The 17,193-nt window shown below is 45.4% G+C and overlaps 1 protein-coding gene across 1 annotated transcript; it reads left to right on the plus strand.

The window, feature by feature from the left end:
- Positions 1–1,471: 1,471 nt before the first annotated feature.
- On the plus strand, positions 1,472–15,612 carry LOC136578288 (fucolectin-6-like). Its single transcript, XM_066578231.1, has 5 exons — positions 1,472–1,719; positions 7,271–7,370; positions 7,488–7,779; positions 10,644–10,855; positions 15,593–15,612. Exons 2-4 carry the CDS (start codon positions 7,289–7,291, stop codon positions 10,825–10,827), a joined length of 558 nt encoding a protein of 185 aa, XP_066434328.1. The 5' UTR covers positions 1,472–1,719; positions 7,271–7,288; the 3' UTR covers positions 10,828–10,855; positions 15,593–15,612.
- The last annotated feature ends 1,581 nt before the right edge of the window (positions 15,613–17,193 follow it).

The following is a 17,193-nucleotide window of genomic DNA, read 5'->3' on the forward strand; positions in this document are numbered from 1 at the left end:
AGTTGGCGCCTTCTTTCCAGAGTAGATGGGGCTAGGTCAGCAAAGAGTTGAACCCCTGGTTCAGTCCCTGGGATGGTTGAAAAATTTCTGGCAGCTGAAAGTATCAGATCCCGAGCTTCCGGATAGTGTAGTTTAAGGATGATGTCTCTGGGTAAGTTTGTATTGCGAGGTTTAGTTAGAGCTCTGTGTATACGGTCCATCCTGAATAGGTTTGTTTCAGTCTGCGGAAGAAGGGCTTGAAAGATATTTAGAGCTGCTTCTTGTAATGTGTTGAGGCGTTCAGGTAAACCTCTAATTCTTAGGTTGGCCCATCTGGACCGCTTCTCTAAGTCCTCCAGCTTTATTTCTAGTAGTTCTATTTTGGACTGATTCTCATCTATTCAGGCTTGATCTGCATCCAGGCTTGTAATGACCTCGTCTGTCTTGGTCTCCATCTCATCAACCCTTTGGGATAGGTCTTGTAATTGCTTAGAAAATTCGGATACCGCCAGGTAGAGTTCCTTTTTAAATAGTTGACTGATGTTCTCATATAAAGCTTTTGCGTCGAAGCCTTGAGGAGAGCTGGCCTCAATTGGCGAGGCTGTAGGTGCATCCTTTTGATCGATAGCTGGAGAGTGGGGGTCCTGTTCCTGATCTGTCACATCTGCTGGGAGATGGGGACAAAAAATCTCTGGGATTGTCTGGCCGGAACTGAGTGGGGGTGAGCTCTTGTGCTGTTTCCCGTATTTTGGTATATTTCGGCCTCTTGTGATATTTTTTCCCCCCCCGTCTTTTTCCTTTGCTTCTTAGAAATTTCTTTTATGGATATCACTGATCACCAATTGTTCAAGGATTAATGCAATAGCATATCAACCTTGTACATGCGTCTGCTGGGGCGTTTATCAGATTACGTCAGGGTGGGGGTGGTGGCAATTTAGTAGCTACTCCTCAAATCATTCCAGGAACATGTCCGAGGCAGCAGCGGTTACTGAGGAAAAATTGAGGCACGCGTCCTCTGCAATGCTAGATTATGCGGTTCTTCTGCTGGAAAATCAGTTTAATAAATTTTCATTTATTTTCAAACTCTGTCCTGCTACTTTAATTTTTGCTGAAACAAATTGAGGGGCACGTCTCTCCTGAACCAACCACCAGGTGGCAGCAGAATTTTGAGAAAGGATATATAGAGAGAGATAGCCTCTAATGTAAAAGGCTGAAACAATTAGAGCTATGCGCTGACTTCCTATCTTGAGGACTTACGTGGATTTACTTTATTGCCTGTAGTCTGGCAGAAGGGAGAGAGGGCACTGGCATACCGTGAGGGAAAGCAGGGGTCGCAATGGCGACCCGACCCCTGAGCTGAGGGGGCCCAGAGGCCTCCCCATGATCGCTGCGGCTGAATGCGTGTTTGTTGTGGGAGGCGGAGGGAGTGAAGAGGAAGGAGGCGGCGAGGCACACCGCAGGTCGGCACTCGCAGAGGGGAGGGTTGTTACATATGGAGTCGACAGCCAATTACAGGCTGCAGGCTCCCACTGTGCGCAGTCCTCCTACTGATAGGCTGCAGCTGTGAATGGTCACAGCTGCAGTCTGTCAGTCACTGCCAGCCAGCAATTACCAGGGGGAGGATGCACAGCCTGTACAAGTGCAGGAGGACCTGTGGTTGCAGATCACATGACCCGGCTCCGGTTATGTGATCAAAGGATCAGGAATTCGTTTACAGGCTGCCCACGCACTGCTGCAGAGGTGAGTAGAGCGGGGAGAGAACTTAAATGTGTATAGCTGATATAAGTTATACCAGCTGTACATATTTATTTATATACAGGAGACCTCCAGGTTACGCCAGCATGGGACATACCACTATATACAGGAGGATATACATTTACTGTATATAGTGATATGTACCATGCTGGAGTAACCTGTGTATCTTCTGTATATAATTATGTATGTACAGCTGGTAGAAGCTCTACAGCCTGTATATTGGGATATAGACCATGCTGGTATACCCTGGCCCGGTTTATATCAGTATACTCTATATTACTATATACAGAATGTATAAATTATATCAGCTGTACATGTATAAATATATACAGAAGATAGCCAGTTTTGGGTGGTTTCACACATGCATTGGGGAATTCTGCTTTCATGTTCCGTTTGTGGAGCAGGAAAGGGGAATCCCTGTGGCCGAATGGATCTGTTTGTGGACGGAACCGAACAGCGCCGAAGGACTTCATTGACTATAATGGGGTCCGTCCGATTTCCGTCTGGCTTTTGGACAGAAGAAAAAGCGTGGCACGCAGCACTTTTTTTTCTCTGGTATTTGATGCCGGATCTGTGACGGAATCTCCGGCCAGAAGTCTTAAAACAGATGTGAGACCGGCCTTACAGCATGGCCGATATCATTGTATACAGGAGATGTATATACATCTCCTGTATATAGTGATATGGAGCATGCTGGTGTAACCTGGAGGTCTCCTGTATATAATTATATATGTACAGCTGCTATAACCGGGTATATACTGTATATGATTATATACGTACAGCTAGCATAAGTTATACCTCTTCTGTATATAATTATATATGTACAGCTGGTATAAACTGGGTATATACTGTATATAATTATATATCTACAGCTGGTATAACCTGGGTATATACCGTATATAATTATATATGTACAGCTGGTATAAGTTATACCTCTCCTGTATATAGTGATATTGAGCATGCTGGTGTAACCGGGAGATCTCCGGTATATAATTATATATGTACAGCTGGTACAACCTGGGTCTATACTGTATATGATTATATATGTATAGCTGATATAACCTGGAGATCTTCTGTATATAATTATATACGGTATGTACAGCTGGTATACCCTGGGCATATACTGTATATAATTATATACTTACAGCTAGCATAAGTTATACCTCTCCTGTATATAGTGATATATGTACAGCTGCTATAACCTGGTATATACTGTATATTTGAACATTTTACACGCAACTGAAAAACGCATCAGAAAACTGCATGCAGTTTAAAAACCGCATGTATTGTTTGAATCCGTTTATAATAGTGCATGCAGTTATGGCTGTGATTTTAATTGTGGTTCAGAAATGCAGCATAATCCATGAACACAGTCTCAGGCCGGCTGCACACAACTGGGTCGGATTCCGCATGCGTGAGCCCGCAGTGGAATCCAACCCTGTGCCCCGCTGGCATCCATGCATACCTGTAATTTCTTTTTTCTGTACTGCGGATGGTCCACAAGGCGAGCCGTTGGACCTGCACAGTATATATATATATTTTTTTTAAATCGCGGGTGCTCGCGACTTTTCCGCAATGTCAAGGCGGCGGGTCGGATGGCTTGCATTGAGTTCAATGGAGGCCGTCTGTGTAGAGTCTGCACTAAAATACAGCATGCTATGATTTTTCCTCCGTGAGCGGAAAACCGCGATTGCTTTCCGCTCATGCAGAGGAAAAAAAACGCCTTTCCATAGCATGCTATGGGCGGTACATGCTGCGGAACCTGTAGGCGGATGCCTGCTCCATATTCCGCAATGCAAATCCAGCCGTGTGCAGCCGGCCTTAGGCTAATTTCACACAAGTGAGTCTGATATTGGGCCGTGAAACTATGCCCCCTATCACACTCGCCAACGTGTGCTGTGCACATGAATGTGAGGGGTTGTTGTGTTAAAACCAGCTCACATCACATCATCATATTCTCGTGCGATGCAGAGAAAAAACAGAAAATAAAAAAATCACTCATGTATATGATCGAATTCAAAACAATGGGGTTCATATTCATGTGTGATTTGTGCGTCTTGCAACACACAAATCTCACACGATCTTCGCGGCCACGTGAAGGCAGCCTAAGATGTTACCAACAGATTTTAACGTAGTCCAGGAATTGAGTCATATTGAGAAAGCCTACACTAAGGGGCTAGATCATGCATGTAAATTAGCACGGTTTAGGTATAGGTACGGGTACAGATGGGGGGGAGCGGAACTTTTGCACCTGGGCCCCTGAGCCTTTACGTACGCCCCCTGAGAGAGGTAGATGTTTTGGTGACTTGTGGTATCGGGAGAGGAAGGGTGGGAGACAGTGTGCCGAGTTGGAGCTGCTTTACTTTTGATCAGTCACTCGGCTCTGCTGCAGAGTGGCTCCCTATTGGCTGCTGCGCTCACCGTCGGCACTCTTAGGTCCTCACAGTGCACCTGTCAGGCTTTCTTTCACCTCTACTCCAGCTGTGGGTAAACATTATTCTCCCCTCCCCCAGCGGCACTGTACCTCAGTCCCAGTAGCTCCTCTTGTGTGGACGTTAGATTCCTCTGGCTGTTGGTCCCGCTGCTTTAGCTGTGGTCCGGCGTGCAGGGAAGGACCTGGACCCGCCAGGCGGCAACTTGTGGCAGTTCCTGTCCTGCAGCACTTCGTTCAGGCACGGCAAGATGGCGGCCCCTGTTGCGTCCGGCCTATATTGGGGTCCCGGAGAGGACTGGCAGATTGTCATCTGGCAGTGCAGGTGTCGCTGGCTCTTGTCTTTTGTCGGGGTGTCCAGGGTCCAGGAGTGTGCCGATGTCGGGGCTGGCTGCAGGAAATCTCACCTCCTCAGGCAGCAAGCAGACAGCTGCTCCAGGACACGATCGGACTCTCCGGTCGTTCCTCCTCTTCTCCGATGGTTAGGAGAGCTGGAGGGGGGAGTTGCCGGTCTCTCAGATTTCTGAGGTGGAGGATTTTTCTGCATTTAGGTGGGAGCCGATCCACCATGCCATTATACTTCATTTAGGTGGTAAAAATAGGCCAAAAGAATTTGTGTATATTTATTAAGAGTGCCAAAATTGGGAAATTTTTGAAAAAAGTGTTGCTTTTTCACATTTTCAACTGCAATGTCTCAAATATGTACAAACATACTGTACAAATTTTGATAAGATATATATTTCCACTTTGTTCTGGAAGCATATTGGAAAAACTTCAGTTTTTTTTTAACCGTTTAGGAGACGTACAATTTAAACATTGATTTTTAACATTTTGAGGAACATTTTGTTTTCTGCACCAAGCCAAGATTGCAAAGGCTCATAGGTGTCAGAATGATATATACTCACACAAATGATCTCATTTAAAAAAACTACACCCCTTAATGTATTCACTGAGAATTTTTAACCCGCAGGTTTTTTTTCAGGAATTAATGAAATTTGGAGGAGAAAAAAATAAAATTTCATATTTTTGCAAATATGCCATTTAAAAGGCAGTTTTTGTTTTTTTTTATAGTACACATGAAAATGAGGATTTGCACCCAAAATGGATACTCCTGTTTGTCCGGTGTTCAGAGGCATACCCATTGTGGCCCTAATCTTCTGTCCGTATGCACAACGGGCCCAAACTGAAAGGTGCAGCCGGTGGCTTTCAGAACAGACATTTTGCTTGAAGGTGTTCTAGGCCCCATTGCCCACTTGTAGAGCCTATTTCGAAAACTAGACCCCTTAACGCATTCATCTAGGGGTCTACTGCAAATTCTTACCCCACAGTTTTTGAATGAATATGAGCAAAGCAGAAGGAAAAAAATACGATTTTTGTGTCATTTTAAAAACCGTTTTTTTTGTACAGCACACATCTGAATTAAGACTTTCGCCGAAAAATGGATCCACCCTTTCACTTTTACGTAATTGCCATTATCCATTGGATAACAGCGATCACATGACTGGAGACCACTCACTGTGACCCTCAGTCACTGCTCCAGGATCTCTGCTACCTTCAGTACCCAGGAGCAAGGAGACTTTAAATTTCCCCGGCCCTCCCCAGCTTCTGCGCTTGCGTCTACCATTTTGCTGATGGGCACATGCGTCGGAGTTGGGGAAAGGTCCACTAATAGAGATCCCATTGGGGAACATCGCCAGAGGCCTTAGGTAAGTAATTTCACCTCCCCTCACGGTACGAATCCGTGATGGGAGCTGAAACTTTGACTTTTTTTACTTTTACGTGATTGACGTTTTCTATTGGAAAACAGCAATCATGTGACCAGGGACCGCGTACTGTGAGCCTCTGTGAAATCTCCAGGCTCTTGGCTACGTTTGGTAGCCAGGAGCAGGGAGATTTTAAATTACCCAGGCAATCTGTGGCTTTTGCACATTTTGGCAGTGGGCGCATGCGCAGAAGCCGTGGTGAGGTCCACGGATAGATTCCGGGTCCTTAGGTACTTAATTTCATCTCACCTCACAGATATTATCCGTAAGAGGAGATGAAACTTAACTTTTTAAAAAAACTTTTCTTTACTTTACATGATCGCTGTTATCCATTGGATAGCAGCGATCATGTGACCGTGAACCGCATACAGCGGCTTCTGGTGACATCTCTCTGCTCATGGCTACACATGGGAGTCGGGAGCCAGAGAGATTTTTAATTTCCCGGGCCCTCCTGTGCACGTGCCAGACGTCATACGTGCATGCGCAGAAGGCGCCGTCGGGACCCGGGAGGCCACGACACCACAGGACATTGTGGAGGAGGCAAGTGAGTACTTTCAACTGCTCTGATGGATGCGATCCATCAGGGCAGCTGAATCTTTAACTTTTTAAAACTTTTTATTGACTTTTATATGATCGCTGGCATTCAGTAAATGCCAGTGATCATGTGACCGGGGTGGGGTTTTCGCGGCCCAGATGACAGCTCCAGGTGGCCGGCTGCCTCCAGGAATCGGCAGCATGGAGCTGTCACGTCCTCAGCTTGCAGGGCTTTAATCCCCGCAAGAAGCATGTTTCTACGTCCTCAGGCATTAAGGCCCAGCAAGCTAGGATGTAAAAGGCAATGGGCTGGTCACTAAGGGGTTAAAGACCTTCTCAGATCCGTAGTACACAGGCTGGGTACACACAGGGTGCATGGGGCAGGTTGTTACTTTTTTCCAATACCAAATTATGGATGAAGAGGAGAGCAGTATACAGAAGTGGGGTCCTCAGTGAACTATGTTGTGTATATGCATACAATGCTATCCATTCCGCCTGAGTCTTCCTAATCCCAGATTTTGGGGATTGTCCCCCATCCTGCTGTCACCTCTCTCTAATCCTAATGTCACTCACAGTGGAAAGCACCTTTAGGATTGGAAAACCATCTGTATAATAGATATCTCACTGATTATTGGTTTTACTAGCCATTGTGGGTAGGGGGCAGCCTCACAGTCTTGTATAGTGCAGGGATTTTCAGGGATCCGGAGGAGATGTGTTAGGGGGGCTATAGGTATCATGTGGGCACTAAATACTTCGCTAGCCCACCATATACTGAACACTGATGATTTCACTGGATGTTTTATTCTAGATCTTGCTTGGACCCTAAATGTCCAGGATGTTGGGACTTCTCCTCTTGGCTCTGGGAGTGTCGGCCACTTGGGCCAAGGATTGTTTTATTCCCATTGGACGTAAGGCTCATTGGGTCAATGAGATATCATCATAGACCCCCTACACATACAGATATCTCGGATCTCCATCCATAGCAAACAGCCACAGGTCATAAAATCTCTTGTTTTATTTTTCAGTTCATAATTATGCAAAGCATGGACATGCCAGTCAGAGCTCTACTTATGAAGGGAGCGCAGGAATAAACCCGGGCCCTGAGCTTGCCATTGATGGGAATGATGACAGTAATTTCCAATCGGGCTCCTGCATGCACACCAAGCTGGACTATGGGCCGTGGTTGACCGTAGACTTGAGGAGGAACATAAGTGTTGGAGTTGTGGTCTTGACCAATAGGCAAGACAGCTGCAGTGAACGTCTGATGGGAGCCCAAGTCCTGGCTGGTACCTCTCCAGATGTCAGCCAACAAACATTGTAAGTGTAACTAGATGGGTTCTACTATGATACGCTTCCTCTTCAGGTCTGTACAGTTACCTCTACAGTTGTATGTGGATGGAGATAATGCACTGTGCTCAATGCATAGCAGTAAAACACAATGTAACGTAGATAGAGATGAACGAAAACCCCCAAATTTGTACTGGCCATGCTCCTTACCCTGTGTCCTTGTACAGAACCATCTTTACTTGTTCCTTCCCTGCACAGTGACATGCCTGGTCCAGGTCCTGCAAGTTCTGTATCCTGCTTCTCCTAGGCAGGGCTTCATTCACCAATTGGAAAGATAACAGTCCTCCTCCTCCTGTCTGAAAACAGAGAGGCACACTGACAGCGCAACGAGATCCTGATGATGTCACGGGAAAGGTTGTAGACAAACCCTTTGCACCACCTCTCTATACCCTATGCAGACATCTGTCTAAAAATGCATCTTAGATGGGTACACTTACTGTATTACTTACCATAACCAATTGACTGCAGTACGCCTCATTAACGAATCACCATTTAAATATCCCTATTTATCTGCTGAGTTCTGAAAAATCACCCTGTGATGTTGATTTAGAATATATATATATATATATATATATATATATATATATATATATATATATATACACACACAGTATATAAAGACGAAAGCCCTCACTCACTCACTGACTCAATCACTCACTCATGACTCGCCACTAATTCTCCAACTTCCTGATGTCGTAGAAACATGAAATTTGGCTCAAGCATAGATTATGTCCAAAATAGGAAAAGTAAAGGGGTCCCAACTCGATTATTCAATTCTAGTGCAAAAGAACTAGCATCCAAATTTTATGTACGTAATTTAATTCTCTCACTTCCCGATGTCATAGAAACCTGAAATTTGGCACGAGCAATGATTATGCCATAAGTAGGAAAAGTTTATGGGTCCCAACTCGATTATTCAATTCTAGCACAAAAGAAGTAGCGTCCAAATTTTACGTATGTAATTTAATTCTCTCACTTCCCAATGTCATAGAAAATTGAAATTTGGCAAGAGCCTTCATTATGTCATAAATCGGAGAAGCTAATGGGTCCCAACTCGATTATTCAATTCTAAGTGCAAAAGAATTAGCGTTCACATTTTACATACAGAATCTAATTCTCTCACTTCCCGGTGTCATAGAAACTTGAAATTTGGCACGAGCATTGATTATGTCATAAATAGGAAACGTTAATGGGTCCCAACTCGATTATTCAATTCTAAGCGCAAAAGAATTAGTGTCCAAATTTTACGTATGTAATCTAATTCTCTCACTTCCAGATGGCATTTTATATAAAGGAAACGTCGCATGGGTACCTCCACGTGGTGGTTCCTGGGTAATGCAAAGAACCATGCAAAATGGTGAACATATTTTTTTCCTTGGTATCTCTAAAGTAACGACGACTTTATAAGATTTTCCTTGTGAACACCAGATAAACACCAGTACCAAATTAACTCGAGTGAAGCCGGGTATATCAGCTAGTACCATATAAAATGCCTGGTAAAGGGGTTGTCCCGCCGCCCAAAGTGAATTTTTTTGGGGGGGCATTAATGCCCTGTAAAGTAAAAGGATTATACAAAACAGTATTACACATAAAAAAAACGATATTTTGCTCACCTTTTTATTCAATTGTAGCCACAGCAGCATCAGTGTCCCCACAATTATATCCACTGCAGTAATAGTGCCTCCACAATAGTAGCCCAGCAGCATCAGTAGTCCAACAATTATAGCCAGAGCAGCACTAGTGCCCCCACAATAATAGCACCGGCAGCATCAGTACTCCCACAATTATAGCCACAGCAGCATCAGTGCCCCCAAAATTATAGCCACAGCAGCATCAGTGCCCCCAAAATTATAGCCACTGTAGCATTAGTGCCCCCAAAATTATAGCCACTGCAGTAATAGTGCCCCCACAATTATAGCCACTGCAGTAATAGTGCCCCCACAATAGTAGCCACAGCAGCATCAGTGTCCCCACAATTATAGCCACAGCAGCATCAGTGCCCCCACAATAGTAGCCCCACCAGATTACTGCGTCAGCCACACCTTCTTCCCCCCCAGTGCAACAAATTACTGTGACTCCACCCCCACCCCCTGCGCGACAAATTACTGTGAGCCCACCGTATCCCCCTGCATGACAAATTACTGTGAGAGTCCATCCACCTCCACCATGCGACAAATTACTGTGAGAGTCCATCCACCTCCACCATGCGACAAATTACTGTGACAGCCCCAATCCCTCCCCCCACGCAACAAATTACTGTGACAGCCCCCCTCACGTGAAAAATAACTGTGAAAGCCCACATCCATCCCCCCCCCCCCCCCCCCCCGTGCGACAAATTACTGTGACAGCCCACCTCGCCCCACTGGCACGATAAATTACTGTGACAGACCCCCTCCCCCCACGCGTGAGAAATTCCCGTGAGAGCCCACCCACCACCACAGTGCAACAAATTACTGTGACAGCACCCCCCACATAATAAATTACTGTGACAGCCCCCCACCGTGACAAATTACCATGACCTATGCCGCCATCTCTCCTGAGGTTTGCCCGCCTGGAGTTTCAGGTCACAGTAATGCGTTACAATAATTATCTGTTGGAAACTCTGAACTAAAGAAATCTGAGTGGAGCTGGGGGTGTTTTGGGCACCCATGCTATCTTCTGATAGAGAACATGGATGGACTGATGGGACAGGGGCTGGTGGGGGGTGTCACTATTCATGACGTGTTCTGCCATTATGGCAGGAAGTCTGCTTTTATTCATATTTTCTGCTGTTAGGGTTAATAGACGCTGGCACTTTCCTGCTGGTCCTGACCTTTTTCTGCTTGTATCTCCAGGTGCGGAGTCGTCACTGATGTTTCTGAGGTGAAAATCCCTGTTTGCTGTGAGGGAAAAGCAGCCCGACACGTCTCTGTAGTTCTTAATAGTCGTCGGGAGTACCTCCATGTGTGTGAGGTGGAGGTGTTCGATGATGTCGAGCTCAACAATGTAAATGCAGATGGCTTCACAGGATCGAAATGATGTCACAACTGCACCATATGTCCTAACATTAACCCCTTAGTGACGAAGCCTGTTTGCGCCTTAGTGACGGAGCCAAATTTTGGAAATCTGACATGCGTCGTTCAACGTGGCATAACTCCGTAAAGGCTTTACATATCCCAGTGATTCTGACATTGTTTTTTCGCCACATGTTGTACTTCATTTAGATTGTAAAAAGAGACCGATATAATTTGTGTATATTTATTAAAAGTACCAATATTGGAAAAATTTTGAAAAAATTGTCATTTTTTCACATTTTCAACCGTAATATCTCAAATATGTCCAAACATACTGTACAAAGTTTTGATAAGATATGTATTTCCATCTGTTTACTTTATTCAGAATGCACACTTGAAAAACTTTTGGTTTTTTTTTAACCATTTAGAGGACGTACAAATTTAACATTACTTTTCAGCATTTTGAGGAGCACTTTGTTTTCCTGCACCAAGCCAAGTTTGCAGAGGCTCATAAGTGTCAGAATAATAGATACACCCACAAATGACCCCATTTTAAAAACTACACCCCTTAGTGTATTCACTGAGGGGTGTCATGAGTATTTTGACCGCACCAGTTCTTTTCAGGAATTAGTTCAATTTAGGGGACAAAAAATAAAATTTCATATTTTTGCAAATATGTCATTTTAAAGACATATTTTTTTCCTATAGAGCCCATGAAAATGAGGATTTACACACCAAAATGGATACCCCCGTTTCTCCCGTGTTCAGAAACATACCCATTGTGGCCCTAATCTTATGTTGGATGCATAACGGGAGCCAAAATGAAAGGAGTAGTCGGTGTCTTTCAGAACATAAATTTTGCTTGAAGGCGTTTTAGGCCCCATAGCACTTTTGTAGAGCTCTTGAGTGGCCAAAACCAAAGAGAACCCCCACAAGTGACCCCATTTTGAAAACTAGACCCCTTAACGAATTTATCTAGGGGTGTACTGACCATTTTGACCCCACAGTTTTTGAATGAATTCAAGCCAAGCAAAAGGAAAAAATTGTGATTTTCATTTTTTTGTCAATTCTGTCATTTTAAAAACAGCTTTTTTTGTACAGCACACGCATGAATGAAGCCTTTCATCCCAAAATGGATACCCCTGTTTCTCCCGTGTTCAGAGACATACCCATTGTGGCCCTAATCTTATGTCTGGATGCACAATGGGGCCCAAAACGAAAGGAGTAGTCGGTGGCTTTAAGAACATAGATTTTCCTTGAAGGAGTTTTAGGCCCATAGCACTTTTGTAGAGCTCTTGAGCGGCCAAAATCAAAGAGAACCCCCACAAGTGACCCCATTTTGAAAACTAGACCCCTTAATGAATTTATCTAGGGGTGTACTGCCCATTTTGAGCCCACAGTTTTTGAATGAATTGAAGCAAAGCAAAAGGAAAAAATTGTGATTTTTGTTTTTTTGGCAATTCTGTCGTTTTAAAAACTGCTTTTTTGGTACAGCACACACATGAATGAAGACTTGCACCCCAAAGTGGATACCCCTGTTTGTCCCGTGTTCAGAGACATACCCATTGTGGCCCTAATCTTTTGTCTGGATGCACAACGGGGCGCAAAATGAAAGGAGTAGTCGGTGGCTTTCAGAACAGAAATTTAGCATGAAGGTGATTTAGACCCCATTGCACACTTGTAGAGCCCTTGAGCGGCCAAAACGACAGAGAACCCCCATAAATGATCCCATTTTGAAAACTAGACCCCCTAACGAATTTATCTAGGGGTGTACTGTGTATTTTTACCCTACAGTTTTTGAATAAATCTAAGCAAAGCAGTAGGAAAAAAATTACAATTTTCATTTTTTTGGCAGTTGTATCAATTTAAAAACAGTTTTTTTTGTACAGCACACATATGGATGAAGACTTTCACCCCAAAATGGATACCCCTGTTTGTCCCGTGTTCAGAACCATACCCCTTGTGGCCCTAATCTACTTAAAGGACGCATGGCTAGGCCTATAATGGAAGGAGCACCCGTTGGATTTTAGGGTACAACGGAATAAATTCCAGGCCCCATTGCCCACTTATAGAGTCATTGAGCGTCCAAAACTATAAAGACCCCCACAAATATCCCCATTTTAAAAACTAGACCCCTTAACGAATTCATCTAGGGGTGTACTGCGTATTTTGACGACACAGTATTTGAATAAATTTCAGCAAAGCAGAAGAAAAAAATTACAATTTTCATTTTTTTGGCAATTTTGTCAATTTAAAAACTTTTTTTTTTGTACAGTTTACATAGGAATGAAGATGTTCACCCCCAAATGGATACCCCCGTTTGTCCCGTGTTCAAAAACATACCCATTGTGGCCCTAATCTACTTACAGGAAACATGGCAAGGCCTGTAATGGAGGGAACACCCGTTGGATTGCAGGGCATAACTGAATAAATTCCAGGCCCCATTGCTCATTTGTACGGAATAAAAATTGACTCCCTAAAATCCCCCCCCCCCTCCACGCCCTTTTCGGCGTTCCCCAAATCTTAGATAAAAGTAATAATGTGAACTGTGTAGTATTTCCAAAGACGGGTAATTATGGAGGCTGGTTGGGATGGGCACATGGGGCAATAAAACCGGGTATCCCCCCCTCCTCTCATGCTTTTTGGGAGTCATTTTTTGACCTCAGTGGCGGGGATGGGGTGTAAAAAGTGGCGCTCTGTGAGTCTCCGTAAGCTTGATGAGGTGCGGCGGTCTCACACAGAAGGCGCTCAACAAGCTGCTCCTGGAACTGCAGGAAGGCGAGCGTTCCCGGGGCTTCTTGTAAATTGCGTATTACAGGTAGCGGTCTGAATAACGCCGGGCTTACGCAGCCGTAGGTGGATCCCGGCTGTGACCCTGCGTACGGCCGCGTAATGTACTGCGCATAACTGCGTACTTACACAGGCGGTCATGCGCAGTACCTTTTTTTTGTTTGTATGTCCCGCACCGTCGCTTAGCGATGACGCGGGTTCCCGCAGCCCGTATACAACGTAGTTGCGTATGGTCTGCTGGTATATCCATGACCATGGAGCACAATGGGCTCTATGTTGCGGATATCCGCGGTAAAATAGAACCTGCTGCGTTCTCTTTTCTGCGAGTGGATTACGCAATTCCAACCCGCTAATGTGAGCGGAATTGTGTAATCCAATGCGATTGATCTGCGTATTACCGCTAATCAAACGCATGCGGAATCCGTAATTCCTATCCGGTCATGTGAGACCGGCCAAAGGTAGATCGCTACCATTTTTTCACGTGACCGGGGACCGCTCAACGAGGCCACCGTTCACTGCTCCAGGCTCTCGGTGACCGTTGGTCGCCGAGAGCAAGGAGATATTAAGTTTCCTGTGCTCCCCGACTCCTGCACATGTGTCCGGTGTTTTGCCAGCGGTCGCATGCGCAGAATACGGGAAAGTTCACGGAAGAAGATTGCGTCGGGGTGCAAATATGGAGGCCTCCGGTAAAAAATTTTATCTCCTCTCACCGATCGCATCAGTGAGGGGAGATGAAGCTTCACCTTTTTTTAACTTTTACGTGATCGCCATTATTCTTTGGATAACGGCGAACACGTGATCAGGAACCGCTCACCGCGGCCTTCCGTGAAATCTCCAGGCTCTCGGCTAAGTTTTGTAGCCAGGAGCAGGGAGATTTTAAAAAACCACGGCTTTTGCGCATGCGCCTGCCACATTGGTGACGGGCGCGTGCGCAGAAGCTGGGTTGAGGTCCGCGGATAAATCCGCAGGTCTTAGGTACGTCATTTCATCCTCCCTCACGGATATGATCCGTGGGGGGAGATGAAACGCAAGCTTTTTTTAACTTTTTAAAACTTTTTTTTTACTTTTTGCACTTTTTTTTTTTTTACCTTTTACCCCTTTTTTTATTTATTTTTTTTTACTTTTTGCACTTTTTTTTTTACTTTACATGATCACTGTCATCCATTGGATGACAGTGATCATGTCCCTGGTGACATCCCTCTGCTCTTGGCTACACATGGCAGCCAGGAGCAGAGCAATTTTGAATTTCCCGGGGCTCGAGCCCCTCTGTGCACGCGCCCGATGTCAATCATCGGGCGCGCATGCGCAGACGGGGATTTCGGGTCCCGGGACATCGGGACATCGCAGAGGACCGGGGGTGAGTATCTTCACCTCCCCTCATGGATCCGATCCATGAGGGGAGGTGAAACTTTACTTTTGTTTTACTTTTTAAACTTTTTCGCGATCACCGCTATCGCAATGGATAGCGGTGATCGCGGGCCCGGGGACCGCTCACAGCGGGCCCCGGTAACACCTCCTGGTTCCCGGCTACCTTCAGGAGCCGGGAGCCAGGAGATTTTAAATTTGCCGGGGACACCCGGGCTTCTGCGCGTGCGCGTGACGTCATCGTCAGGCGCGCATGCGCAGAAGGCCGCCGGCGGGTCCGGGAGGACCAGATCTCCGGGGGACACCGCCGACAAGCCGTGTGAGTATTTTCAGCTGCCGTGATGGATCCGATCCATCATAGCAGCTGAATTACTACTTTTTTACACTGTTTTATTTACTTTTTTGCGATCGGCGCTATTCATTTTATAGCGCCGATCGCAATGCCGGGGGGGACTGCCCGCATCCTGGGATGACAGCTCCATGCTGTCGGCTACCTGCGGGCACTGACAGCATGGAGCTGTCACGTCCTCAGGCCAGTGGGCATCAATCCAAAGAGGATGCATAAAACTACGTCCTCTAGGATTAAGGCCCACTTTCTGAGGACGTAGTTTCCCGATGGGGCGGTCGTTAAGGGGTTAAAGTATGCAGCATTTATCACGTTTCGGATATGAGGTTTTTTTTTTTTTTAAAGAAAAGGAACTACTTCCTGAGATCTGTCCATCTTTGGGTGGAATTGTGTGCACAATTACAGTATGGCATCGCTAATGACTTATCACCCAGTGTGCCCCAACTAGAGTCACATGACTCCAAGTCAGAGTGTACCAGAATATAAGGATCTCTTCACGCAACACGCCTGATCCTGTATGTATACAGTACCAGGATATGGGGGTAACCCCCTGCCAGGCACCCCTGATCCTGTGTGTATAAACTACCAGCATATGTGAGGCATCCCCTGCAAGGCACTTCTGATCCTGTGTGTATACAGTAACAGGATATAGAGTCACCTGCTGCAGGCATTTCTGATCCTGTAAGTACACAGTGCCAGGATAAGGGGGTTAGCCACTGCAAGAAATTCCTGATCCTGTATATATACACACAGTATCAGAATATGGGGGGTCACTTGCTGCAATAAACCACTAATTCTATGTGTATAAAGTACCAAGATAAGGGAGTCACTCCTCATAAGACACGTCTGATCCTGTGTGTATAGAGTGCCAGGATATAGGAGTCACACACCCTTACACCTCCCCCCCCCAGCCAGACATCCCTAATCCTTTGTATATGAAGTACCATGATTTTCTGGGTCACCTTCTGCAAGCATTCCTGATCCTGTAAGCATATCAGAATAAGGGGGTTACCCACTGTAAGACATACCTGATCCTGTATATATACACAGTGCCAGGATATGTAGGGGGAGTGTCACCCACTGCATGATACTCCTAATTCCGTGTGTATAAAATACTAAGATAAGGGGGTCACTCCCTGCCAGACACTTGTGATTGCGTGTGTATAAAGTGCCAGGATATAGGAGTCATCTCCTGCCAGATACTTTATATACATGGGATCAGGAGTAGCAAGATAAGGCTCAGGCTACATAATTAGTGACTTTTGGCCGTGACAAAGATTGCTGTGTAACCCTGTGACTTTGCATTGTCATCAAGGTCAATGGCGCTGCATTGCGAGTTGCAAATGGCCTTGATCGCAACCCACAGGTTGCAAGAGATTTGGATTTTTTTTCACCTTGCAGATCCCGGCCGTGGCCACTTTTTGCTTACAATGTGACCCTATTGACCTTAATGAGACTGTGAGGTTGGGTGATCCCTGTCTCAGCCAAAAGTCGCCATGTAGCCCTAGTCTTAGAGGGTCACTTCTAGCTTTACTGCTGATCATGAGTGATATAAGGACCTTGTTCTGTATGCTGTACTCTAAAATGAGTCATTAGAAGTGATCAGGAGCTCCATGACTGAGACCGTGCCATACACAGTCGATTTTATATAGCAGACACCTGATCCCAGGCTCTTTTACCTTAGAAGCAGTGGTCAATTATGACTGCGCCATCAACAGAGGGAGGGGACTCCCTCTGTTACCTGATTGTACCCCCTCCCTGCGATGTGATCATGAGGTGCCAAGGATTGGCATAGTTGCCCAGGGCCTAGTGTAGGCCTGCTATCTTAGCACTATTATTGGCAGGTACAATGCAATGGTACTGCAGTGTATTAAACGAATGATTGCGGGT

Source organism: Eleutherodactylus coqui, chromosome 9, assembly GCF_035609145.1.
Source record: "Eleutherodactylus coqui strain aEleCoq1 chromosome 9, aEleCoq1.hap1, whole genome shotgun sequence".
In the NCBI taxonomy this organism is placed as follows: Eukaryota; Metazoa; Chordata; class Amphibia; order Anura; family Eleutherodactylidae; genus Eleutherodactylus; species Eleutherodactylus coqui.

What these genes read in the sequence shown, in the direction of transcription:
- LOC136578288 (XM_066578231.1), top strand. Translation starts at nt 7,289, where the DNA reads ATGTCCAGGATGTTGGGACTTCTCCTCTTGGCTCTGGGAGTGTCGGCC. An exon ending in TTGTTTTATTCCCATTGGAC is followed by an intron (nt 7,371 to 7,487) that starts GTAAGGCTCATT and finishes TTTATTTTTCAG; the next exon opens with TTCATAATTATGCAAAGCAT. An exon ending in GATGTCAGCCAACAAACATT is followed by an intron (nt 7,780 to 10,643) that starts GTAAGTGTAACT and finishes TTGTATCTCCAG; the next exon opens with GTGCGGAGTCGTCACTGATG.